Here is a 26,746-nt window from a genome sequence, read left to right as displayed (position 1 = left end):
GTGTATAATTAACATATGTTAATAAAAACATTAAAAGTTACATAAATAATAGACAGATACTCAAGAGAATTTAAGCGAGGAGAGATTTATTTTGGGTTTTTATTTCAGAGGTTTTGGTCATGGTCAGCTGGACCATGAAACACATTGTGTATAATTAACATATGTTAATAAAAACATTAAAAGTTAAATAAATAATATACAGATACCCAAGAGAATTTAAGTGAGGAGAGATTTATTTTTGGTTGTTGTTTCAGAGGTTTTGGTCATGGCCAGCTGGCCCTGTTGCTGTTAGGTCTATGGGAAAGCAGATGTATCAAGAAGGAAGGGAAGTACCGATTGTCTCATTGTAAACAAGGTAAAGAGGAGTAACAGAAAGGGACCCGAGACTAGATAAACCCTTCAAAGGCACATACCAAGTAATCAACCTCTTAATTAGACTCCATCTCTACCGTTTGACCACTTCCCAGGAATCTACCGACAGTCTCAATCTATCAATAGATTAAGACATTGATTAGGTCAGAGCCCTCAAGATGTATTCATCTGTGGAAACACCTTCTTAGAGGCCCAGGAAGATGCTTTAATAAGCTCCTAGGTGTCTCTCAGTCCAAACAAGTTAATAATTAAGATTAACCATCCCAAAGATCATTTTAAAAGTACAGATGGGTACACAAAGATAAGCACTAAGACATCAGGTGACCATCACATTGTTGTTAGGATATATTAAGTTACAGGGCATATGCACAATGAAACAGTGTTTTAACAGTAATCTTGGAGTAGAATTTCTAATCTAAAGATATTGATCATTATTATTTCTCTTAAGGACTTTTCACATCTAAGTAGAATGAAGTAGAGTTTTTAAAGGGAACATAACCAGAATAGTAGCCAGTTAAAATAGCTGATGCAAAAATCAATAATTTTGCTTCTTTGTTTTTTACATAATTTTTCACACCACTTTATTCCTTCCTTTCAAATGTTTATCACATTTTTTATTTGTGTGCTAGGTGTGTCTTATCATACACCAGAGTGCAAGGTAAATTCCATAAGGAAGGGATTTCTGTTAAAGTGCCTACTCTGAAAGATGCTCAATAAACATGTGTTGGATAAATAATTGAAAACTCAAATTATAATATTTGAATGTTTTAAATAACATGTGAACACTTTTAAACACTTGTTTTATATGTGCTTAAATTATAAAATACTATATGTCTGTTAATAATATTAGTCAAGTGATTGCAGACCCCAGCTATGAACTAAATTTCCCTTTACTGGGCTTGGAGAGGTGGCTTAACAATTTAGAGTACTTGCTGCTCCTGAAGAGGACCTCAGTTTGGTTCCCAGCACCCAGGTCAGGTGGCTCATCTGTAACTCTAACTCTAAGGAGATTGGAGGCCCTTTTTTTGGACTCTGTGGACACCCATACACATGTGTGCATACTCAAACACTGACATAACACGCATAATTAAAGTAACAAAAATGAAATATTAAAATTTTCCTATACTACATTCTCATAGTGATCTGTTCCACCTTGTTAAACTTAATTACAATATTACATGTGCAAGTAAGTTTAATATTCTGCTTATCTAGTAACTGAAAGTGTCATAACATCTAACACAGTTCTTTATACTTGAAAGGATATTATGTTTTTATCAAATGAAGAAGTTATATGCAATTGTATGCATTGTATATACAACTTTCTCCATCTTTCAGCTGAGTAAACTGAGGCATGGAAGGTTAAGTTTGCCCAAGATATTTGCTATAAAAGCAACATTTTTTGACTTCCAATATATGTAAAAATGCCAGTAGCCCATAAACACAGCTTCAAGTACCAGAGTCCTTGAAACTACTGAGTGAAAACTTTGAAGAAATGAGAGCACTTAGGAGCACGGTTTTGGAATCAACAAGTTAGACCCTGTGTTGTGAAACTACTATTGGAGGCCCATACTCAGCTGCTTTTAGCAAGGCTTCCTAGATGCAAGCTTTCACTGTTATTTCCAACTGTCTGCTGCTCTGTCACACCGCAGTGGCTTAGTGTAAGAACTGTGACATGGACTAGGTAGCTTCCATAACATAATAGTTTTTTTTAAAAAACTAACTCTTGATATATACCTTGTTTACTGTCATTTCTTTTGTGATTATTTTAATGCTTGCAGATTCAGAAGTCATGTAATAGCTGACTTTATGATAAACATGAAAGAATGTGTTTAAATAATCTGGTTAGGTTTCTCTCATTTCCTCCCTCTCCTTCTCCCCCTACCTCCACACCTGTTGATAACCCAGGCAATCAAATAGAAGAAAAAAAATATGGTTCAAAGCAGTGAGCCATCATGGTGGGTGAGCTGTTTTTAACAAAATTCCTCTTTACTCAGTAACAAGAGACTTCTTAAATGGTATTTGCTTGAGGTTTCTGGGCTTTTTACCTTATAGCACAGGAATTGATTAGCATGGTTGATCTGTGTGATAGGCAACTGAAACTAATGCCATCATAATTCTTAAAACCAGAGTCTCTTGGGTACTTTTGATCAGAACTCATGCTAATAAAAACAGTTACCCAGAATTGGCCATACATTTTAACCTGTGCTTCCTAACACATTGGGTATGAGCCATATGTACATTTTAAAATTATTTGAAGTTAAATAAAAGTTAAAATTTAGTTCCTTCATGGAAGGAGTTACAGAGACAAAGTTTGGAGCTGTGATGAAAGGATGGACCATCTAGAGACTGCCATATCCAGGGATCCATCCCATAATCAGCCTCCAAACGCTGACACCATTGCATACACTAGCAAGATTGTGCTGAAAGGACCCTGATATAGCTGTCTCTTGTGAGACTATGCCCAGGCCTAGCAAACACAGAAGTGGATGCTCATAGTCAGCTATTGGATGGATCACAGGGCCCCCAATGGAGGAGCTAGAGAAAGTACCCAAGGAGCTAAAGGGATCTGCAACCCTATAGGTGGAACAACATTATGAACTAACCAGTACCCCGGAGCTCTTGTCTCTAGCTGCATATGTATCAAAAGATGGCCTAGTTGGCCATCACTGGAAAGAGAGGCCCATTGGACTTGCAAACTTTATATGCCCCAGTACAGGGGAATGCCAGGGCCAAAAAGTGGGAGTGGGTGGGTAAGGGGGGTGGGGGACTTTTGGGATAGCATTGGAAATGTAAATGAGGAAAATACCTAATAAAAAAGAAAAAAAGGAAAAAAACAAAAAGAAAAAAAATTTAGTTCCTTACACTAGTCACATTTAAAATGTTCAGAAGTTACATGTAGTATTATGTAGCTAGTGTTATCTTATGGGGTCCATAGTTCATTTCTGTCAGCACAGAAAAGTTGAACTGGACTTTCTGCTCTAGATGGTAGTGAGCTTAAGGGTCTCAGTCCAGTGAAATTCAAGATTTAAAAGTTGACTTAAATCTTTCACTTGTAAAGATGTAATAATAATTTGCAATGTTCTTTTTCTAATAGCAAGTAATGATAACATTATTCAGTCTTCAACTTAAGACCTTCTCAACTAGTAGCTATAACATAGTACTATCAAAATTGAATTTTGGTAACCTCTTTAAGTCTTCACTCCGGGAAATTACCCTCTCGTTTACTATATGGACTGTCTTCTAGTCATACTGTTTAATCATTGACTGGCTTGTGAAATATTTCAGAGCTAATTAGGATTTCTGGCCAGACTTACTTGCTTAGTTAAGGATGGTGGGAAAGGGACAAAACAGCAGGTATAAAGCTGACAGAGTGCGAAGACTTGGCATCGTCTTTGTAGTGATTTAGATATTATTATTCAGTGACTCATTTTTATTCCCAGCATCTAGTGCTTTTTGCATGGCCCAAAGGGGCCCTGTGCTGCTCCACTACAGAGGAAAATTCAAGAAATGCTGGTTTGCTACAGTGTTTTAGCTTGTGAGAGTCTCTGGGACCTTCCCTGCTCCATCATGGGGTCACCTCTAGGTGGGTATTAGGGGGAAACTGTAAATTGCTTTAACTTTTAAATAAAGAACTTGGTGATCTTTTTGTCATTCAGTGATGTTGTATATAATAGCCTATGCCTTTCTATGTTGTCCTGGGCCCAGGATTCTGTCAACCTTAGATTGCTTCTCTAGTTCACTGTTCTTTACCCTTTGAGATACTTAAGGCAATATCAAGAGACTAAAAGATTCTGTAGACAGCCAGTCTCCTCCTATTGCCGCCAGGATTGCTTCCTAAGTCCTACTTTGGCCTAGATTATAGCATTCTTCATTCCATACCACTGTACAGCATTTGGTGCCTGGAGTAACAATTTAACAGGTGAGGGCTGGAGTGTATTTATCTCACTCATGTTGCTTTCCCTCCTGTGAAGTCTTCTGGCCATGTCTCTAGATAGTCTTTGCTTTATACTTCCTAAACTGTGATGTGGGGGTGAATCATATTGAGTGCTAAATTATGTTAAATGACAGCATTTCAGGGCTTCTCTAGGAGTTTGATTGTTCAAAACAAACAATTCTCCCACCACCTTCTGCCTTTTCTGCATCTCTAGTTCACTGTGTGTAGAAAGTTCTAGCCTTCTATGGGCTTCTTGGTACTTCTTTACTACCCTATATAAGGTATACTAATATATCCTACTTGAGAATTTTCTGTCAGTATAAGTACTAACATGAAAAACAGTGAAAGTCATCTTAAGACTGATTTTAAAATATTAATTTAAAAAGACTCACCCGGGGCACTTGGATTCTTCCCTCTAAGATCACCTTTGATTAAGATCAAATAGGGAAAAAAAGTTTAAATTTAAAGTTCACTAATGACTTAGTTGTTGTTTAGTGTAAAATGCATCCTAAAAGCATTTTTTAAGGAAGTTGACTGTGATAGAGATTTCTATTTCCTTTACAGGTCATTTTACCTGGGACAAATACCTAAAAGAAACATGTTCAGTCCCAGCGCCTGTCCATTGCTTCAAGCAGGTAATTGATTTTCAACATGGTTAGTAGGTGGGAGATAGTGCTCTCTGGTGCTTGAGTAATCAGAGCATGAAGTAGGAGCCCTTTGACTTCTTACCTAAGGATCCCAACATAAAATTTTATTAGAATGACTCAAGTAAAAGTTGGGCACTGAGTTTTATTTAGCCCCAGGCATCTCCCCAACTTCATTCCAAGGAACACCTTCTTTCCTCCAAGGTTATTCTGCTACTCATTATACTCAGTCTTTTTATTTTTTTTCTTTTCTATAGCTCTTAATTCAGAGAGAGCTAGAAATGAGAACTGTGGATTTTATGTGGTTCTTGAATATGGAGCAGTGTTTTCCAGTATTCAACACTCTGCCACAATCTTACCTTTCTTTAAGAACACTGAACCCAAGTTTGCTGAGGGACATTTTTGGAGTAATTTAGAGCTTCCCACATACAATTAAGTGTTCCAGACAATGTGTGGATGTTTGTGATATCAGTGTGTGATAAAGTTGGTGAGTGAAGCAGTGCACTGTTGGTAAGCTGCAAGATGTCACAGGTTCTCTATATGTTCTTCCTTTAGTCCTCAACTACTCCTTATCAATGTCTTAGGTTTTATCTGTTTTCTAAGAAAAAGTACATATATCTGGTTATTTGAGATAATGTAGTCTAAGTTCATATTTTTACCTAAAATATTTTTCAGTCAAAATATACTAAGCGATAGCTTTCAAGTCACCAAAGATCAGGCAACTGAACAGTGATCTGAGAAATGGGAAACAAATGAGCTAAGCCTGTGTGATTTGACTTCTCACTGCCTTGATCCAGATCATCTTCCAAGGACAGAGAATCTTGGGTTGAGCCACCAGACTCCCTAATTCAAGCATATGGAACAGGGAGTCCAGACACATTAAAGTAGCTAGAATTTACAGGGAAGCGTGTCAGAGAAGATGAGTGTTTAACATAACAAAACCCAACAGGTGTACAGATAATTGTCTTTAATTATTCAGGAAAGTACTGCTGTTGAGGGATGAGAAACCTATTTACAGCCAGTGGGAAATCAATCTGAAAGTGTTAGAAGACAGCCTGATAATCACTCACACAAGACTGAGCAGAGTTCCTGGAAAACCCTTTCATTAATTGGGCATTGGGATAATACTCAGGAAGCCTTTTGATAATATGAAATAGTCATACTCTGAGCAATGTTCCATTCTTTCATTAAAAAAAAATCATAAAAGTAAAACTTGAAGGGCTCAAACTGCCCTTAGTAAACTTTATATAGAAACAAATCACAGGAAATCTATAGAAAAATAAAATACCTGGTACTCTGTGTTAAAATCCATGGTACCTAACATGCAGTCACAGATTATTAGGCATGCAAAGAGGCAGAAGAGTGCAGTCAGTAATAAAATTAATTGGTTCAAGTGACTCAGGACCGTACAGAACAGCAGGTAAACACCTTAAACTGATATTTTAATTGATAGGTTCAAAATATAAGTAGAAAAATGAAATATATCAAGACTCTCAGCTATGTGTAAAATTAAAAACACTATGGTTAGTATTAATGTTAGAAGAAAATATTAAGCTCTGAGACACAGGAACAGAAATTATCCAAAGTGAACCACAGAGAGTCCAGATATAAAAGAAAAGAGAACAGCAAGCCCCGGCTTCTGCTCACCACATGGATGTATAATTGGAGTTCCCAAAGAGAATGGAAAGAGAAAAGAGTATGTGAGGCTAAGATATTCCCATTTAAAAGACTTCAGATGGGGTAAAGATAATGGAGCAAAGGGGATTCATATATGTTAGCAAACAGACACAGTGGCTTACCCTCGGCAGAAAACATAATACTACTAAAGGAGAAATCAACCTTAGAAATAAATAATTTAACTAGAAAATTTGCCTCAGTATTGTTAGCATTCTAGTTAATTATTTAAAATAATCCAACAAGATTTTTTTTTTGTGGTTTTTTGAGACAGGGTTTCTCTGTGTAGCCCTGGCTGTCCTGGAACTCACTTTATAGACCAGGCTGGCCTCGAACTCAGAAATCCCAGAGTGCTGAGATTAAAGGCGTGCGCCACCACTCTTATGGGTATCTATGGATTTAACCCATCTAAGCATGCAATTTATTATTGTTTCTTACATGTCTTATGCCTCTAGTCTCAAGGTAATTATTATACAATATTTTAATAGTCTGTATTTTGACTTCAACACATCATGTAATGCCAAGTACAGAATTTTCTTGTACCAGCATGTCAGTGACAAAGTTTCTCATTTGAATCTCAAAATTTCAGGTTAGGTATACTTTACTTATATTGATATCTTTAGCAATATGGAGAATAGTTATACTAACTAAAAAAATTAATAATAAAAACAGTACTCCTCCATGATTCCATGTAAGATTAGAAGGGGAGGGGCTAGCAAAGGAAAGTATAATGAAGCATGTGAGAACTTGAAGAATAATGGTGTGTTCATTATTTTGATCATAATGGTACTTTCAGAGGTAAATACGGTACATGTAATGCCATGTCAAGACTTACCAAAGAGTACAGTTTACTGTATGTCAATTATGTTAATTGATTGAATATTAAAATAAAAAAATTAACCTCTAATGGTCTGTGTGGTAGAAGTAGAAAAGGTGGATGCTCAGCAGACATCACCAGACACTCCTACCATTTCTTATACTGGTAATGAGTAGACACTTGATACGTCACAGGGAAGTAACTTTTTTCCTTCATTGTATTTTCTCATGCTTCATTTGTGTAAAACCTTTCTTAAATGTCAGGGACTAAGCAAGGCTGGTTGTCCCTGTCCCAAGTGTATAGCCAGTTTGAATCCAAATGCTTGTTTTTTTCAAGTTCCACCTCCTTAGCATTCCTATTGACATGCAGTTTATCCGTAGTCTGCCCTATTCCCTTGCCTTGTTCTCCTCAGTCCTATACACCTCCAAGTAATGAGTTCAAGATCAGCATGAAATTGGAAGCACAGGATCCCAGGAACACCACATCCACCTGTATTGCCACGGTAGTTGGATTGACAGGTGCCCGACTTCGTCTGCGTCTTGATGGCAGTGACAACAAGAATGACTTCTGGAGACTGGTTGACTCCTCTGAAATCCAGCCAATTGGAAACTGTGAGAAGAATGGCGGGATGCTGCAGCCCCCTCTAGGTGAGTATCTAGAGCCTTGCTCTCCCTGGCCAATTGGCTAGCTTCCAAAAAGAATACATCGTATTATGGAAAAGTCTGGAACACATCCCTACTCTTTTTTTTTCTTTTTCATAGAGTAGTTCCCCTGAAAGGCCACCTAAAATAAAGTGACTTATCTTTACCTTAGTGCAGGGTTATAGTCCACACACACCCTGGTTAACTTAACAAGAGACCATGCTCTTCCCATTTGTGCCAGTGCTCATGGATCCTGAGAGAACAGAAGGGGATTGCTCCATCTAACCTACCTCAAAAACATAGGGGTGAGAGACAGACAGAGAGAGAAGGAGACAGACAGACAGACAGACAGACAGAGGGAGCATAAAGCTCTTATCAAATCCAAAAAAAGATGAGAGAGAAAATTCACCTGGAGGAAAGGATACCTGGTCCTCTCCCCCAGTTCTTCTCTCCCAGTTCTTACTTGGCCATTGGAATTTTCTCATTAAGGATCCATCTATTCTTTTAGTTAAACTAATAGTTACACTTCTCCTTTAGATCATAGTCATTCTTTTTGTTTTCTCAGTACCTGAGAAAATCAAGCCACCTCATCAGTTATTGACAGTTAACTATTAATTGTGGTGAGTCTTCATAAGATGGAGTGATAAGTTATGGGCTCTGGGACATTTTCCTTTCAGGATGCTGAGCTATATATTAACTGTGCTCAGGGGATATGTATCATTTGAAAGAGTTTTAACATTTTTCTTCCATGTAAAAAAAATATGTGGGAAACTTTCATGTATGTACAAAAGTAAAGAAAACAACACAATTATGTCAGTCTTCTATTGTTACAATTATCATTGTGTACTCTATTTTACCTGTACTTGGTTGTTTCTGTCCTAAGTACAATATAGTGTTACCTTATCATGAAACAGTATGTCTCATAGGCAAGAATATTTTTAAAACATAGCTATGCCACATTATCACTTTTAATAAATAAATTCTTTTTATTTTTGTAACTGCTTCTATGAGGATGTTCCCCAACCCACCCACCCACTCTTGTCTCCCCGCCCTTGCATTCCCCTACACTGGGGCATTGAGTCTTCACAGGACCAAGAGCCTCTCCTCTCATTGATGTCCGACAAGGTCATCCTCTACTACATATGCAGCTGGAGCCATGGGTCCTTCTATGTGTACTCCTTGGATGTTGTTCAGTCCTAGGGAGCTGGGAGGCGGGGGAGAGCGGGGGCTCTGGTTGGTTGATATTTTTGTTCTTCTTATGGGGTTGCAAACCCCTTCAGCTCCTTCAGTCCTTTCTCTTAAGTCCTCTGTTGGAGACAGATCAAGGAAACCTCTGCTATTATTTGTGCCAGGGGCCTCAGACCAGCCCATGTATGCTGCCTGGTTGGTGGCTCAGTCCCTGGGTTATGGGTAAGACTGCTGGTCTTCTATGGGGTCACTCTCCCTTTCATCTTCTTCAATCCTTCCCCCAATTCAATCATAGGGGTCTGTGCCTTGAGTCCAATGGTTGGGTGTAAGTATCTGCTTCTGTCATAGTCAGCTGCTAGTAGGTCTCTCTCATGGTTCCTGTCTATAAGCACATCATAGCATAGTAGTGTCAGGCCTTGGTGTCCCCCCCCCATGAGATGGATACTAAGTTGGACTGCCTTTCCTTCAGTCTCTTCTCCATTTTTGTCCCTGCAGTTCTTTTAGACAGGAACAATTCTGAGTCAGAAACTTTGACTGTGTCTTAGTTAACCCTGACCCTACACTTGAGGCCCTGTCTATCTACAGGAGGTAGACTCTTTGAGTTCCCTCTCCCCAGTGCTGGACATTTTGGTTAAGGTCACTCCTAATGAGTCCTGAGAGTGTCTCACCTCCTGGGTCTCTGATACTTTCTAAAGGGTCCCCCTGCCTCCCATTCCCCAAGGCTGCTTGTTTCCATTCCTTCTCTTGACCCTCTGGGCTTCTCTCCTGTCCCCCTTTCCCCTTCCCCTTTCCCTCTCCCACTCAGGTCCCTCCCTCCCTCCACCTCCCGTGATTATTTCCTTCCCCTTTCTAAGTGGGATTGAAGCCTCCTCACTTGGCATTTCTGATTGTTACACTTCTTTTGGTCTGTAGGTTGAATCCTACGTATTCTGTACTTTTTGGCTAATACCCACTTATCAGTGAGTACATACATACTGATGTCCATCCATTTGCCTGCAAACTTCATGATCTTGTTTTAATAGCTGAGTAATATTCCATTGTGTAAATGAATCACATTTTCTGGTATCCTTTCTTCGTAGACTACATGGTTCAAAGATGGCAACTTTCCCTCAGAACTATTATTGATCCGTTCTTCTCAATATTGTGTTTAAACAGTGCTTCTGGAGCAGTAGGTCTAAAACTTGGATATCTGCTAAAATCACTAGGGAGCTTTAAGTAATTTCTTTATCTAGGTTTTAGATTGGTAAAGTCAGAATTTGGGTAGTAAAACAGATAGAACCTGTAAATTGCCCCTGAAGGTTCCACTGTCCAAATTTGTGAGACACTGGTTTAGAGCAGAACTAAACATGATAGAATAAACTGCTCAGCAACGTTGGCTACCATCTGATAGGTATGTGCTATGCTATGTGAAAGGAACTCTGTGTGTGGTCTATATTGTTCAATTGTTTTCTTTGCTATATAGCTTTCAGGATCAGTGGAGAGATTTTTTTTCCAAAGATATATCGATTGTTTATTGAACTTTATAGAAATTTGTAAATTTTTATTGAAGAAAACCAGTCAAAATATTAGAGAGAAGCAGCTTTTATCATGGTGCCTTAAATGCTTATTTTATAAAGGTAATTTTTAAAGTTTTCACTGACCTAGTCTGCAGCAAGGCTCTTGGCATTGATAATGCAAGAAATGTTTGTTGGACCACATCTGCACCTTTGGCCTACATCAAGATCAGTCACAACTCCTATTGCCAGTGAAATCTGAGTTGTAGGTGCAATTCTTCCCATATAGTCTCCTCCTGAGTACTTCTCTAGTTCTGTTTCTTCTTTCTTGCACTCTTGGGCTGAAACTTTGATAACCCCAAAGCATGCTTGGAAAGTAGTGCTTTGGGTCAGCATCTTGTCTGGCAAATACAGAAATAGGGAAAGCAGAGGAAAGTCCATAGGACTAATGAGTTAATGACACCTCTGTATGCACATTCACATGCCAAGCTCTTCAGAGAGGAGAGCCGAGACTAGGTGCCATGGAGTCTTATTGATAGCCATAACCAAAGCTAGTTACACAAGACATTGGTAATGGTAGAGTGGGAGTGGATCCACCTGTTATCTATAGTAATGTTCTATGGCTTGCCACCAGAGGGTTCAAATTCTAATTAAGAGTACAGCTCTGTCGATCTACATTTAAATCCGTGACATGATAGTTCACTAAACAGCTGGACTCTACTTCTCCAATGACTCCCACAACCTCAGGAACACCTGGAAACTCTTGGAATGGCTTCTTGAAGATTTTGAAATGATCCTAGCCAAGTGAGCACAAAGCAGGCTGTGTCAGGACTGACTTAATATTGTGTGGCCAAGGATAATTTACTTTACCTTAATTTTAACCTCAAGTCGTTTCACCTGAAACATCATTAGTAAGCTTTAGTACTAATGGCTTGTGTGATAATTAAATGGAATTAACACTGTGAATCAACCATTAACTTCTGACACCCAAGTTCCTTTTCAATGTAAAACTCAGATCTATGACTTCAAGAGTATTGAAACAAATTTCCTATTCTCTTGAATTTGGATGGGGAGAGATCCACATCACCTGGAAAGCCATGGAATAAGATACTGCCTTTTCAACATGTGTATCTGGCCCTTCTACCCTGAAAGATGTTTGCTAGGAGGTAATGAAGTAAACAACTATAAGTCTAACAAACATTAGGCAGAGCTTGATGAAGTCTGTAGAATGGTGGAGAAAGGATTATAGAAGACAGGGGAGTCAAGAAAACCCACAAAATCTACTAACATGAACTCAGAGAGACTGAACTGCCCAATCTGATGTAGGCCCTCTGCATAGGTGTAGCTTGGTGTTGTAGGACTCCTAATAGTAATAGAAGGGACTGTCTCTGACTCTTTTGCCTGCTTTTGGAACCCTGTTTTATCCTAATGAGGATGGGTTGCCTCATCCAGCATTAATATGAGGGGGAAATACCTAATCCTATTGCAACTTGACATGCCATATTTGGGTGATATGCCTGGGAGGCCTTCCCTTTTCTGAAGGGAAATGGAGGAAGAGTGGATGAGGGTGGTGGGAATGGGGACAGATGACTGCATTGGGATTAATACTGGGATCATAAATAATTTTTTTAAAGATAGGGCAAACCATCATGTATTGAAATCTGTCCCCACTACACTAATGTGACCTTGGACAACCTACCACTCTTATCTCCATCTCATCTTCTATAAACTGGGGATAAATCATTGTGTGTGTCTTATGGTATTATTTTATATGTTGTGTGGTATGTGAAGTGAATGCTACATTCAGTATACATTGGCTGTTGTGCTGATACCCCTATATGTCTGAAAGGATTTTTTAGCTCCTCATGTTTCAAATGAGATGGAAGATTCTCAGTGACCTTTCTTTAAAATGTTGTACTACTTATTTGCTGCATTATCTTGGATAAATTTGCATTCCCTCCAAAGGGCCTCCTTTCGTTCATCTGTCTGAGCCACTTCTTCTGTGCAGCTTTTAAACCCTTCTCTAGGGCCTCTGATTCTGTGACTGTCACAGCATAGGACCAGCAGGAATAGCTAGATACCACCTTGTGTTTGAGAACATTTCTTAACCTGTTCTCCATTATATTTACTGCAGGATTTCGGCTGAATGCCTCCTCTTGGCCCATGTTCCTTTTGAAGACACTAAATGGAGCAGAGATGGCTCCCATCAAGATTTTCCATAAGGTATACTGTCCCTCAGCTATCACCAGCTGTAAGCTTCATAAGATCAAGTATTTGCCTTCCATCAATTTCTGAGTCTCTGTTGTCTCCTTTATTTCTGTGGCATGAGAATGCTTCTCAAAAACTAGTTCAGTAGAAGATTTTTTAAAACACCTGTGAAGTGGGTGTTATCTTCAGTGAATTATATTAAAATGCAATAATGAGACAGTATTCCTGGTTTGTGGGTTCTAGCTGCCAATAACAAACAAATGTAATATCTTTTTGTTGTTGGTTTGGTTTGGTTTTTTGAGAACTCCTAGAGATCCACATGCTTCTGCCTTCTGAGTGCTGGGATTAGAAAGCATGGACCACCACCACCCAGCCGAGATTTTTTTTTTTACTTTATTTGCAGAGTAAACTCTTACAGGATTGTTAAGAAATTAAGATGTGTTTATTAAAACTCAAATATAATACAATCCTAAAGCAATTCTTACAGAGTTCTGTAGTCTGTGTTCTAAGTAGGGAGGCATGAAGGAAACTGTTAATTATCTATAACATGTTTGTAACCTTATATATATTATCACACTTAATACGCATCTCTAGCTTATATATACTAAGAATTATTAAACTCAACAACTAAAGAAGCATACTTAAAAATTTTTAATTGCCTTTATTTGTTTTTTTGTTTGGGGGGGATTTGGCCACATACATGTATGTGTACCACATACATGCCTAGTGCCCCCAAAGGCCAGAAAAGGATGTCAGATTCCCTGGAACTAGAGTTACAAATGTTTATGAACCACCATGTAGGTGCTGGAAGCCAAACCTGGGTCCTCTGAAAGAGCAACCTGCATTCTTACCTGCTAAGCCGGCTCTCCAGCCCCTAGGAAGCTTGCTTCTGAGTAAGGGTCACACAGCTAGCGAGGGGCAGAGCAGGAGTAGTAACCTGTGTTTATTCTTTCTGTACCTCAAAAGGAGAAAACATTAGCCTGTTGATAGTTGACTTCTCTAGTGGGCTGAGAGTCCCTGTAGAGATGACTGAGCTAGGCTTACCTGTGTTGCTAGTTAAAGCTAAATCATGGGGAAACTCTGGTTTCCAAATATAATATATTAGGCCACTTGAAGCCTCTTTCAGTGATAAATACCTTAGACTGTGAGGTAGTTATGTAGGGAAAGCTCCTCGTGCTGTGTGGTGCTCACTAGAAAGTAAGAAAAGCAACAGTGTTAAAAACATGTGATAAATTCATGACTGTCTTGGGTGCTCTGCCAATCTTACTTTATAGAATCTTGCTTTTATATACCCATGGTAAAGCACAAGATTAGTCTTGAACCCATGCCAGAATAAAGTAGATCTTAGAGCCTGGCCGGATCTGTTAAATTTTTATCTCTTATGTGAAAAAGATAATGACATTTCTAAGGAAGAGACTCTGGGAAGGGGTGGGATGCAGCCACCTTTGATTACTCTTCTCCCCTGGGGTTGGGTTGTCCAGGGACTTCAAAGTTATATGAAGGTATTGCTTGGTGCCTGGCAGAAGCAAACCCCAAACTCTCTAGATGGTTTGATGTCACAGTAATTCAGTGAAGACTGCTCAGAATGACCACTGGGTCCTGCCTTACAGAAATCTCAGAAACTTTCAAAACACATCTCTTACATGGTACAAATGTAACAAACACTACACACTCAAAGTAGTTTCAGACAGTACAAATATCAGCTAAAGGGTATGTATAAGGTAAGTATTTTGCCTGAAGAACTAGAAGAAGAAAGAAGAAAGAAACTTTTGGTTTTAAATTTATCTTTACATATTTTATTTTGTGGGGAGAGGTACATGCCATTCATACTTATATGGAGGTCAGGGACAACTTGTAGGAGCATGTTCTCTCTCCTTCCATTTTTTGGGTCCCGGGGATGAAACTCAGGTTACAGATAAGACTTGTCAGCAAGTGTCTATAACCACCGAGCCATCTCACTAGCTCAAAATATCCTATTTTAAATGCCACATTTTTAAAAGGACAAAAGCAAACATCTGAAAATAAAACAGAAATTTCAAACCTTTAAAATTAAAGATTAAAAAGACATCCACCATAATATATATGTATGTATATATATGTGTGTGTGTGTATGTATGTGTGTGTGTGTGTATATATATACATATATATATATATATACACATATACATACATATATATGTGTATGTATGTATGTATGAAGTTACCCCCTCAGACTATAACATGGAGAAATACACACTAAGGAGAAAAAAATGAGAAGAATATAAGGAGGCAGCATATGTGGAAATCCTGAAACTCAGAAAGATGAGTTGAGTAAAAGGGAAGTAATATTTGAAGAGATCATAAGTTTTCCAGCATGTGTAATAGATACAAATACTGTAAGAATGAGGCATTGTTATAACTAGAAAGTGAAGGCCAATACAGAAGATCTGAGCATGTAATCAGCAGGATGCCTTCAGAGTGGTTACATTGACCACAGCATATTTCTCCACAGCAGCAGTTCAAGCCAAAGTGTTTCCAAATACTAAGTCATCTACCTTGAAGCTGATCTCCAACTACACTGTCATTTCAGAATGGAAGTGAAAATCAGACTATCAAACAAACGAGTGCAGGTAGAGTGTAGCATAGCCATGTTGGGTATGTTTCAGAAAGAAAGCAATTGAACCACAAGGTAAGGATGAGACACAAGAAGAGTTGGTGAAGAAATGGGTTTGTTTTCATGTAGACTATTGTATGTTCTAAGTATAATAACAAAGTGGTTAACTGGGAGTAAAAGCAACATAGAAATTACTTACTTATCCCTTTATAACCCAGAAGTAGTTAAAACAGTCTAAAGCTCTTCCATTGTCTAGGACTATATATAAAGATGAGGTAGATTTTGTATGTCATCTATACAGTTAAATTCTTAAGGAATCTACAAAAGATTATAAATAGAATAACTTCTGAGTTGGTAAAGGAGAAAAGGGGGAAAATTTTTAAGAGATGTTTTAGATTTTTTGAATTAGCCGTACAGTTAAGATCTTAAAGGAATCCACCAAACAACTATACATAGAGTGTTTAACTTCTCAGTCAGTGAAGAGAAAGTGAGGGAAATGTAGTTTGTTGAAAAAAATTAAAAAAAAAAACATAAATAAAATTAAGTAGAAACATAGGCAGCCGGGCGTGGTGGCGCACGCCTTTAATCCCAGCACTCGGGAGGCAGAGGCAGGCGGATTTCTGAGTTCGAGGCCAACCTGGTCTACAAAGTGAGCTCCAGGACAGCCAGAGCTATAAAGAGAAACCCTGTCTCCAAAAACCAAAAAAAAAAAAAAAAAAAAAAAAAGAAACATAGGCAGTAAGATCTCTGTAATAAATTCAGATGGGCTTAGTGTAACCTGCTTGTAGTTCAAGTTTTCAGAAAGCTGAGATGGGAGAATCCCTTGAGCCCAAGAATTTGGGTCAAACTTGGGAAACATATCAAGACTTCTCAAAACACAAGTAAATAAATATTGTTACAATCATCATGAGAAACTTTTGTTTTGTTTTGTTTTGCTTTTGTTTTTTTTTTTTGTTTGTTTTTTTTTTTTCGAGACAGGGTTTCTCTGTGTAGCCCTGGCTGTCCTGGCACTCACTTTGTAGACCAGGCTGGCCTCGAACTCAGAAATCCTCCTGCCTCTGCCTCTCGAGTGCTGGGATTAAAGGCGTGCGCCACCACGCTCAGCCGAGAAACTTTTTAATTACAACATACTATTTGTAATAGACATATTAAGGCATAGTAACATAAAAATATTGATAGTAGCCATTGAACATGATAGCATACACCTTTAATCCTGGCACTCGGGAGGCAGAGACAGAGGCAGGCGGATCTCTATTACAAGGACAGCCTAGTCTATATAGCAAGCTCTAGGCTGGCCATGGCTGCATAGTAAAGCTCTATATCAAAAAAATATATATTGGCAGTGTAAAAACATAAGAGATAGTACCAGGCAAACCTTTATCAAGATAAAATTTATATAGAATAGAACAGAGATGTTGATACTAAAAAGCATTAAAGAAGTCACTAGGTGCTGAGTTAAAAGTAAGAGTTCACCAAGAAAACAAAGCAATCATCGTAGTACATATGCCCTTTAAAAATAGCCTTAGAGTCCATGAAAAAGAAAATGATAATCAATGGTGATGTGGCAATTCCTTTCCTAGGAAAATATAGCAATATTTTCTTATAAGACCTCTCCTTATAAGACCCAGTGACAGGGGGATGAGATGGCTCAGTGGTTAAGAGCGCCGATTGTTCTTCTGAAGGTCCCAAGTTCAAATCCCAGCAACCACATGGTGGCTCACAACCATCCGTAATGAAATCTGATGCCCTCTTCTGGAGTGTCTGAAGACAGCTACAGTGTACTTGCATATAATAAATAAATAGATCTTAAAAAAAAAAAAGACCCAGTGACAAAGCCAAGTCCAGCCTAGGAATCCAGTGAGTCAGTTGAGCATGCTGTAGAACATGGGGTTGCTTACAAAACATGTGTGACCTCACAGCAGCTGCATTGGAAAGCTTTCTTCATCCAGCATGGGTGATGTCTTCCACGTATCTACATAGATGGGTGGAGCTCCTCTCTCCAGTTAACCTTCCCCATCCTGTGTTCTCTAGTACCTTGCTAGACCCTAAAACTAAATGCAGTTATGGCAGAATTGCATAAAAATGACTGAGGTACAAAAGGGAGCTAATCTCAGGAGAGGATTCAGTGACTCTTCCTTGCCTTTTCTGAGGGAACATCACCAGGCTGCTAGTGGTGTTCTATTGTAAGCAGCTGCAGCTGCTCGGATCAAGATGGTTTGCTCAGAGAGCCTCAGCCTACAAAACACAACAAAACTGGAAAATCTGCAATCAGTAGGAAATACTTTCTTGTATATTGCTCAGTGGTTGATAACTAAAGCAGGCAAAAATTCATATACCAAGAGCATTGATCAACTTTTAAGACATTATTCATTTCTACTTTAACTAATTGTTTAATAATAAAAAAATTTAAATACCATTCATGGTAACAATGGGACATTAATATACCTAGAACAAATGTTTGTAAACAACATGAGGGGCTCAGTGGGTAAAGATGCTTGCTGCCAACCCTGACAACCCAACTTTTATCCCTGGGACTCAGGTGTTAGAAGAAACCAACTCCCATAATTTGTGCTTTAACATGTATACTATAGTAGTACACCTCCACATATACCCACACACAAAATAAATAAATGTAACAAAAATTAAAGCATGATATATTTATAGAAGATATTTAAATTTTGTATAAAAGAGAAGTCTGTATTAAAGAAGTTTTAAATGGAAGAAGGGAATCAGGTGCATAGATAAGGTTTAAAGTTATCAGTAATAAACGCTATTTCTTCCCAAATCAATCTATAAATGCACTGCAGTTCCAGTCAAGATCCAAGTAAGGTTGTTGTTGTTTTTTTTTTTTTTTTTATCTTAACTGCAAAAGTCAATTAATTCATTTGAAGGATGAAGGAGAAAGAACAACTCAAAATAAAGCTAAAGAATGGCAAAGTAGCCAGGCATGGTGGTGCATGCCTTTAATCCCAGCACTTGGGAAGCAGAGGCAGGTGAATTACTGAGTTCGAGGCCAGCCTGGTCTGCAGAGTGAGTTCCAGGACAGCCAGGGATATACAGAGAAACCCTGTCTCAAAAAAACAAAAACAAAAACAAAAAAACCCCAAACAAACAAACAAAAGAATGACATAGTAGAGAGGCACTTCCAACCAGGTTCTTATGAGGAGAAAAGAACAGAGTGGACAGTGAATTTATTTGCAGTTTGATCTGTGTAGCTACCTCACACATTAGAAAAAGGTCTGAATATTTCTGTTTTTCATTTAGGAGCCACCATCACCTTCCCACAACTTCTTCAAAATGGGAATGAAATTAGAAGCTGTAGACAGAAAGAACCCTCATTTCATTTGCCCAGCCACTATTGGAGAAGTTCGAGGCTCAGAGGTGCTAGTCACCTTTGATGGGTGGCGAGGCGCATTTGACTACTGGTGCCGCTTTGACTCCCGGGACATCTTTCCTGTGGGCTGGTGTTCTTTGACTGGAGATAACCTGCAGCCACCTGGCACCAAAGGTAAAGAGCCACCTGTAGTTGCCTGAAGCCAGACCTTAGCTAATAGGAGGAGTCGTCCAGGTTTAGTGTGGTCAGTGTGTCTGTGCTAGCATGCTTCACTGTAGGCAGGAGAAGAATGAGGGCTGACTCCTTAGGTACAAACCAACCAAGGGCTTCCAGAGAATAATCACTAACAGATCAAGAGTAAGGTCAAATTAAGCCAGATATGAAATTTGGGGAAAAGTAAAAAATTCTCTCTTCTAAATAGCCCAACCTATTCTCAGGCAATTCCTGCTTTTGCTCCTAACACATTTAAAAGTTTAGAAGTGTCATTCTCAGCCTCCAAGGGTTGAGAATTGTGTAGTGAGCTAGGAAACACTGTTGACGAAGTAGAACCTTTGGAATAAGAGGATAGGCCATACCTCTGCCTGTCACTAGCAGCTAATTCACCTCTAAACCTCAAATGCCCGTTTATAAAAGAACACCTACTTCAAAAAATTCCTGAGAGAAATAAATGAAATCACATGGACAAAATGCCCACATCTGCAAAATAGCAAGCTCCAAGACAATTTCTGTTTTATTTCTGTGGCCATTTTTTTTCTTTTTTGTTTTTGTTTTTGTTTTTCACTTTCTTTTTTTATTAGATATTTTCTTCATTTACATTTCAAATGCTACCCCCTTTCCTAATTTCCTCTTCGAAAATTCCCCATACCCTCCCCCTCCCCCTGCTCCCCAACCCACCCACTCCCCAATTCCTGGCCCTGGCATTTCCCTAAACTGGGACATATAATCTTCACAAGACCTAGGGCCTCTCCTCCCATTGATGGGTGACTAGGCCATCCTCTGCTACATAGGCAGCTAGAGACACGAGGTCTGGGGGATACTGGTTAGTTCATATTGTTGTTTGTCCTGTAGGGTTGCAGACCCCTTCCACTCCTTAGGTACTTTCTCTAGCTCCTTCATTGGGGACCGTGTGTTCCATCCAATAGATGACTGTGAGCATCCACTTCTGTATTTGCCAGGCACTGGCATAGTCTCACAGAAGACAGCTATATTGGGGTCCTGTCAGCAAAATCTTGTTGGCATATACACTAGTGTCTGGTTTTGGTGGTTGTTTATGGGATGGATCCCCGGGTGGGGCAGTCTCTGGATGGTCCTTCCTTCAGTCTCAGCTCCAAACTTGTCTCTGTAACTCTTTCCATGGGTATTTTGTTCCCCATTCTAAGAAGGAACGAAGTATTTCTGTGGCTATTATTATAGCTATTATATGCTGTACTTATTATCATTACTTATATTATACATGTTATACTAGACTACATCAGCATTGTTATAATACCATTGCTATAAAATTAACCATACAAATGCAGGAATATGTATACCATATTACAGTAGCGCCACATACACAACAATGCTTGTAATAATGATAGTAGAGATCATCTGTTAATTTTACAGATGTAAGGAGAAAGATGACTGACCCAAATCATGGCCAAATTAATAAAAGCAAGCTTTTTTTTTTTTTTTTTTTTTTTTTACGTACACAGGCTGTCTCCCTTTAAAGGTAGGGTTCAAGAGATGAGAATTGGACATAGGTGAGATAAGACTTTTTATAGCAGAGAAGTTGGGTGTGTGCAGGGGATGTCAGGCAAATAGGAAGGGGTTGCAGAAGCAGAACATGAACATAACAAGGTGATCATCACAAGCTCCTGAAACAAAGGTACAGTTGAGTTGCCATTTCCTGGAACAGCTCAATCCTTGAAAAACAGATTAAATCATTAACAGGAATGAACCTAGTTTGTCTTTACTATGAGATGGCTTTCAAGCCTAAGATGGAGCCAGGCTGGTTAATCATATCCAAGAGAGATTTTAAGATAGATACTCTTGGGAGCAAAAATAATAGCTCCATTATCTTAAGTCTAAAGCATATTAGTAAATCTGAAAGAATGGAAAATTACCCTATTGTTTCAGCATTTCTTTTCTAAACATTTATACAAAACATTGATTAATTATCTACTTATTGGATGCCAACTGTAAACCAAGCTGAGGATTCAGCAGTGACACAAATGGACAGTCTTCCTGCTTTCATGAAATAAGGTCACTTCAGTGGATAGAGCTATCACAAGTTCGGTGGTATATGTGCCATAGCATGAGCGAGATCCCGGTTTCAATCAACACAAAGAAGGTCATGTTTTAAATGTATATTTTGAAAAAAATCCTAACATAAATACACATCCATGGTACCATTGCTATCATTGAAAAAATGCTATAGGTCTATCATCCCCCCAGATTTATTTGTGGAGAATTTTCTTTTTCAGGAAAGTTTGTAAAGTTTTCAGTTGCAGCCTTGGGGAATAAGAAGGAGCCATGTATGGAAAAAGATTACAAGTATACAGAGAAAACCACTGACACTGTGCTGTTAATAACATACATGAGCAAAATGAAGATGTTCTTACTAGAGTATGTAGCTGAGGGGGAAGGTGGTGTGAATAGGTGCTGTAGAGGCAGGCAGATCACTTATAAGCCTGAGTGGCAGTTTTGTTCTTTGTTCTAAATTAATTGGGGAACCACATACAGATATCATTGTTTTCAAATTATTGCCTAAAAATATTCTGAGTTGCATTCATGCAACCTGGCCACAGGTAGAGTGAAGAGATTTGATTCATTGTTTGAAATTACTTTCTAAAATATAAAAGAATACTTAGAGCTCAGGGATAGAAAAGATAACCCAATTTTAAAATAGACAGGATGTCAGCAAATGAATATATTTTGTGTGTGTGGAGGGTGTCATATGAGGGAAAGCTGAAGGGAGGAAATAAGGGAAATGTGGCAATAATGTAATACTTGCAACACAAAAACAGAAGGTGTGACTATCCGTAAGGGGTAAGGAAGCCAGCAAGAAGGGATGTGGGAATGCTGCGGGGGAGGGGGTGAAGAAAAACAGTGTATAATTATATGCATGCATAAAAATGCTATACTGAAACTATTACTTTGTATTCTAACTTATAAACAGGCAAATTATTTGAGTAGATACTCCTCCAGAGAACAAATGGCCTATACGGCCTGGGAAAGATGCTCATCACCATTCGTCATTTGGGAAATGCTAATCACACTGCAGTGCCATTTCACACCCACTTGTTGCTGTAATCAGAACATGGATAGGGATGAGTGTAGTGGAAGGTGTAGAACAATTGGACTCTTCATACATTGCTGTCAGGTTGTAAAATGGTGCAGATGCATTAGAAAACAGTTTGGAAATCACAGAAGCTGGATGGAGTTACTGTATGACACAGAATTTCCACTCACAGGTATATACTCCCCAAAACAGAAGACACATTTCCATAAAACATGAGTATCTTAGCAGTACTGTTCATCACAGCCCAGGAACAGATATATTTCAGTATATTCACTTAATAAAATATTATTTGGCAACAAAAAGGGAATGGATTACTGGTTGTGCTCCAGCACAGCTCTACTGTACAGTTGTGTGAAGTGGAATGAGAATGCCAGTTAGTGGTGCTGAAGTAGAGGGATCTTGAACCAAGATAAGGGGAAACAGGCTTTTTAATCTCAGGAAAGTGCCACTCTTCTGTATGCTGCAAGAAACATATGTCCTAGATCAGTGTAAGAAATGTATTGCCATCCCCTAACTTGCAAGGCTCTGGGAAACAGCAAGTACCTTGGAAGTGGTGGTTGATTTATTTTTGTTTACTTAAAACTAAAACCAGATAAGTGCTGTTCTTCAGGCTCTGTTCAGAAGTAAGGTAGACTAGACTTCTTGTCTAGAAAATTCTGTTCTGTTACTGGAAGATCTAGACCAGTCAGTCAGGCCACTGAGCCAAAAGATCTGGGAGGTTTTATCTAGCCTCTACTAACTACACATCCCTTTCTGACTGCATCCTTAATGATAAGAAGCATGACTCACTGTGTGCTGATGCTTCCAGAGGAGTAGGAGAGCAGCTGGCTGCTCTCCTGTGTCTTTTAGAAAGCCATAGACTTTATTTCAATGACAGGTGGCCAGAAAGACCAGGCTCAGGGAGCAGAGACCTTCTTTCACAGCATTTTCAGCATTTATCATTCCTCTTTCCTCCAGTAATGCTTTTGTCTCCTCCCTCCTGCCTCAGTAGGTCCCAAAGAAGAGATTTATTGAGCTTCCCACCCTGACTAGGAAGCAACTGACACAGTATGAAAGGAATGTGATTATGCAATCCATTCCACAGAACAAGATGTTTTCTGTCTATTAGTCTATTCTCCTAGTCTGATTATTATGTCTCCTCCATCTTTCCTACCTTCTGGTCATTAGAATGCAATGTTTAAAAATTCAAAGTAAAATAGGAATGTTTCTTGTTGTGGTAAGAAAAAGGTATGTTTACTTAATGTTATTTCACACATGCTGTTTCATTTAATTTTCCCTTTAACTCTAAATTAGGCATAATGAATTTCAGATACATTTTACTTATGAGGAAACTGAAGCTTAAAATGACTTGGTATATGATATCCAAGGCAGGAAGAGACAGCTGTCAGGCCTGAGCCACAGTGCCCGTATACATCATCCTCACATATCACCGCATACTCTAAATTCTTCTGCACATGCCTGTACTATTCAAAGCTTCATTTGAGATCCTAGATTTGAGCTTCCAGGTCCTGGTAGAGGAAAGAGACAGTATTTATACTAACAGAACTCTAAAGTAGGTTCTAGGCTCAGTGAGACCACACACATGTTTTGTCTTTAAGCAAATAATTCTGAATGAGAGAGGCTTAACTAGAGCTTTGAAGAGCCTTAGCCTCTAAAAGTCCCATGTATTAATGAACTTGGGAACAGGTAGCAAATGCCTCATGACTTTGTCTCCTACTTGATTCCAGCTAGTCAGCTCCCCTACTGTTCATCTCTGTCTATGTTGAGAGAATCCTACGTGCTGATCACAGCCTCTCCTTTCCTTTACTAAGCCAGGCATAGGCCTGTTAGCTACTAAACTCATGGCACCATCTAACAAGTAGGCAACTAATTCAGGATTCTTGGTTATATGAGGCAACAGTTTTTATTTTTTTAGCTTAATCATTTTTAAGTGAAACAAATCTAATATAGTATATGCTTTATTTTTAATATAAAAAGTAATAGAAGCCGGGTGGTGGTGGTGGTGGTGCATGCCTTTAATCCCAGCACTTGGGAGGCAGAGGCAGGTGTATTTCTGAGTTCGAGGCCAGCCTGGTTTACAAAAGTAAGTTCCAGGACAGCCAGGGCTATTACAGTCTTGACAAACAAAACAAAACAAAGACGAAACAAAATAAAAAATAATAGAATTCATCCCACATGACATACAGTGATACTACTCAGGCTTCAGTCATCATAAGTCATTTAACTTCCCCTTGCTTTGATATGATAGCAGTTTCAATATAACTTGACTTGCTAAGTACTTTTATAAGAGGAAGAAAACAAATATACCCTATATCATACTCATTTTCTTTTAAAAGCCAGTATATTGCTATCCTGGATCATACCACAAATTATTCTGCTAATTGGGACTGTCTGCTCCAGTCCAGTGTCCAGTAGAGATGCTACTCTGGAGCACACCTGATGACATACACAATTAGCCAGACTTCTTTTTCATACCTCAAAGACCATTCCTAGTGACATACTTTCTCCCTCCCACAAGGCAACACCTACGTCAACAAGACCATACCTCATTCTTCTAATCCTTTCAAATAGCACCACTCCCCAATGAGTAAGCATTCAAATACATGAGCCTATTGGGGCCATTTTTAGTCAAACCATTAGGCAATAGCATATTCACTTCCAGATTCTGAGACACAAATAGAGTTGGTTAAAATATAATCCTAGACTACAGATGGGGATGAATAGAGATGAGATGAGCACAGTAAGGTGAACTTCAGGTCATGCCTGAGTGTTATTACTAGCTGGATTAAGGGGACCCTGCCTTTAGAGGTCACAGTTTTGAGAGTAGGGAGACCAATTGTAACTTTAGAGGACCAAACATGCCAAAGAACCCTTAACCTAGATAAGAGGACTGGAGATTGAAGATTTGGAAACTTACAAATTAAGGAACAACTAATCTAATATCTAAAGAATAGAAAGGTAGAGAGTGGAAACAGATGAGCAGAGTCGCAGAATTTTGTTGTTGCTGGTGGCTTTTCATTTTTATTTTCAGTATTTGAGTATTTTGTGTATGTGTATGTCTATGCACCATGTGCATGTCTAGTGCCAGAAAGGGCCAGAAGACAGCATCAGATGTCAGGAAGTGGTGTTACAGAGAGTTGTGAGTCTCAGTGTAGGTGCTGGAATGTGAACCTGGGTCCTGTAGAAGAGCAACCAGTACTCTTAACCACTGAGCCATCATCTCTCCAGCTCCTGTGGTAACTCTGTAAGTCAGAGTCTCACACTGTGGCCCCAGCTGGCCTGGGACCCACTGTGTAGATGGCGGTGTCCCCAGAACTTGCAGCCATTTTCTTGTTTCCTGTGGGCAAGAGATACAGATGTACACCACTCTACCTGGATCACAATTTAAAAAAAAAAACAACTGAAAACCAACAATAAAAAAGGAGAAGTTGAAGACAGAAAAAAGATTGAATATCTAGTGGTGGCGCACGCCTTTAACCCCAGCACTTGGGAGGCAAGGCAGGCGGATTTCTGAGTTCGAGGACAGCCAGGGCTACACGAGAAACCCTGTCTCAAAAAACCAAAAAAAAAAAAAAAAAAAAAAGAATATCTAGATCTTAAGGAGAGGAATAGAGATGAGATGAAAGAGGAAAGCACAAGAAATGCAAAGCTTCCCATAGTGGCCATTTGACACGTGGGTCTTTATCTTATAAGCTGTGAAGGCTGTTGAATTGGTTGTAAGTGGCAAAGTTACAGGTCAGGTTCATTTTCAGGAAAACCATCTTGGCAGCACAAGATGGTGTTCAGAGCCAATGGCAAGAGGTGTCAACTAGCAAGCTGCTGAAGTCACTAGTATTCCATGTGACAGAGGAGAAGCTTTTCAGGGAAGAAGAGCTAAGACTGAAGCCATCTCTCTCTTTGTTAAGGATGCTGAGATGTAAGGTAGAAAGTAATGCTTATTTTCACACCTATTTTAATGGTGGTTTTATTTTTATTTAGGAGTCTATCCCTAATAAGTTTTTAATATAAGCATTAATGAAGATCTAAAGTTCACTCTTCCATCTCAAGGAATTTAGTTTTTTTTTTTAACCTGAATCTGTGTTAAATAGAACTAATTTATTAATTATATTTTTATATCTCATCACATGTCACATGAGTAGCCATGTTTATTGAGTGGTTTTGGTGAGATAGATTATACTACCATTTGATTTCATTTCAGTTGATGCTCATGTGATGTCATTATTCTGACATTATTTACTTGATTAAAAATAGCAGTACTAATATTTACTAAAGTTGTATGAGCAGATTAAAAGCCATTTTAACAGTGTTCTTTTTCTAACTTGGGAAATTTGATGGCCAGTGTTAAGAATGGCACATACCACCTCTGTGTTTATAAATACGTGTACACCTCTATGCCTGGACCACCTCCTGCTTCTGCTCAGCTTCTGTTTCTAATAAGGTACAAGATACTGTCTCTTCAGGAAACTTCTGATAGCTAGGATGCTCCTCTGGGTCTCATAAAGAAGCATTCAGTAGCCATGCCAAAAAGGAAAAAACGTATGTGAATTTTGGTTAATGAGTAAAGT

At 38.8% G+C, this 26,746-nt stretch overlaps 1 protein-coding gene across 6 annotated transcripts in view; it reads left to right on the top strand.

The window, feature by feature from the left end:
- Scmh1 (Scm polycomb group protein homolog 1) overlaps nucleotides 1-26,746 on the top strand; it is a 112,254-nt gene that overhangs the window by 50,005 nt on the left and 35,503 nt on the right. For 3 of the 6 annotated variants that reach the window (XM_085839011.1, XM_021160808.3, XM_085839009.1), the window contains 5 exons: nucleotides 3,813-3,955; nucleotides 4,871-4,941; nucleotides 7,854-8,088; nucleotides 12,898-12,986; nucleotides 18,829-19,072. In XM_085839011.1, coding sequence (XP_085695137.1) covers nucleotides 3,880-3,955; nucleotides 4,871-4,941; nucleotides 7,854-8,088; nucleotides 12,898-12,986; nucleotides 18,829-19,072 — 715 coding nt within the window. In that variant the 5' untranslated portion in view covers nucleotides 3,813-3,879. The remainder of the gene's footprint in view (nucleotides 1-3,812; nucleotides 3,956-4,870; nucleotides 4,942-7,853; nucleotides 8,089-12,897; nucleotides 12,987-18,828; nucleotides 19,073-26,746) is intronic. The other 3 variants (XM_085839010.1, XM_021160806.3, XM_085839012.1) reach the window with 1 other exon arrangement.

This window comes from Mus caroli, unplaced genomic scaffold, assembly GCF_978045245.1.
Source record: "Mus caroli unplaced genomic scaffold, Mus_caroli_1 scaffold_6, whole genome shotgun sequence".
Classification (NCBI taxonomy): Eukaryota; Metazoa; Chordata; class Mammalia; order Rodentia; family Muridae; genus Mus; species Mus caroli.
The sequence above is the reverse complement of the archived record's forward strand: the minus strand, read 5'-3'. Positions and strand labels throughout refer to the sequence as shown.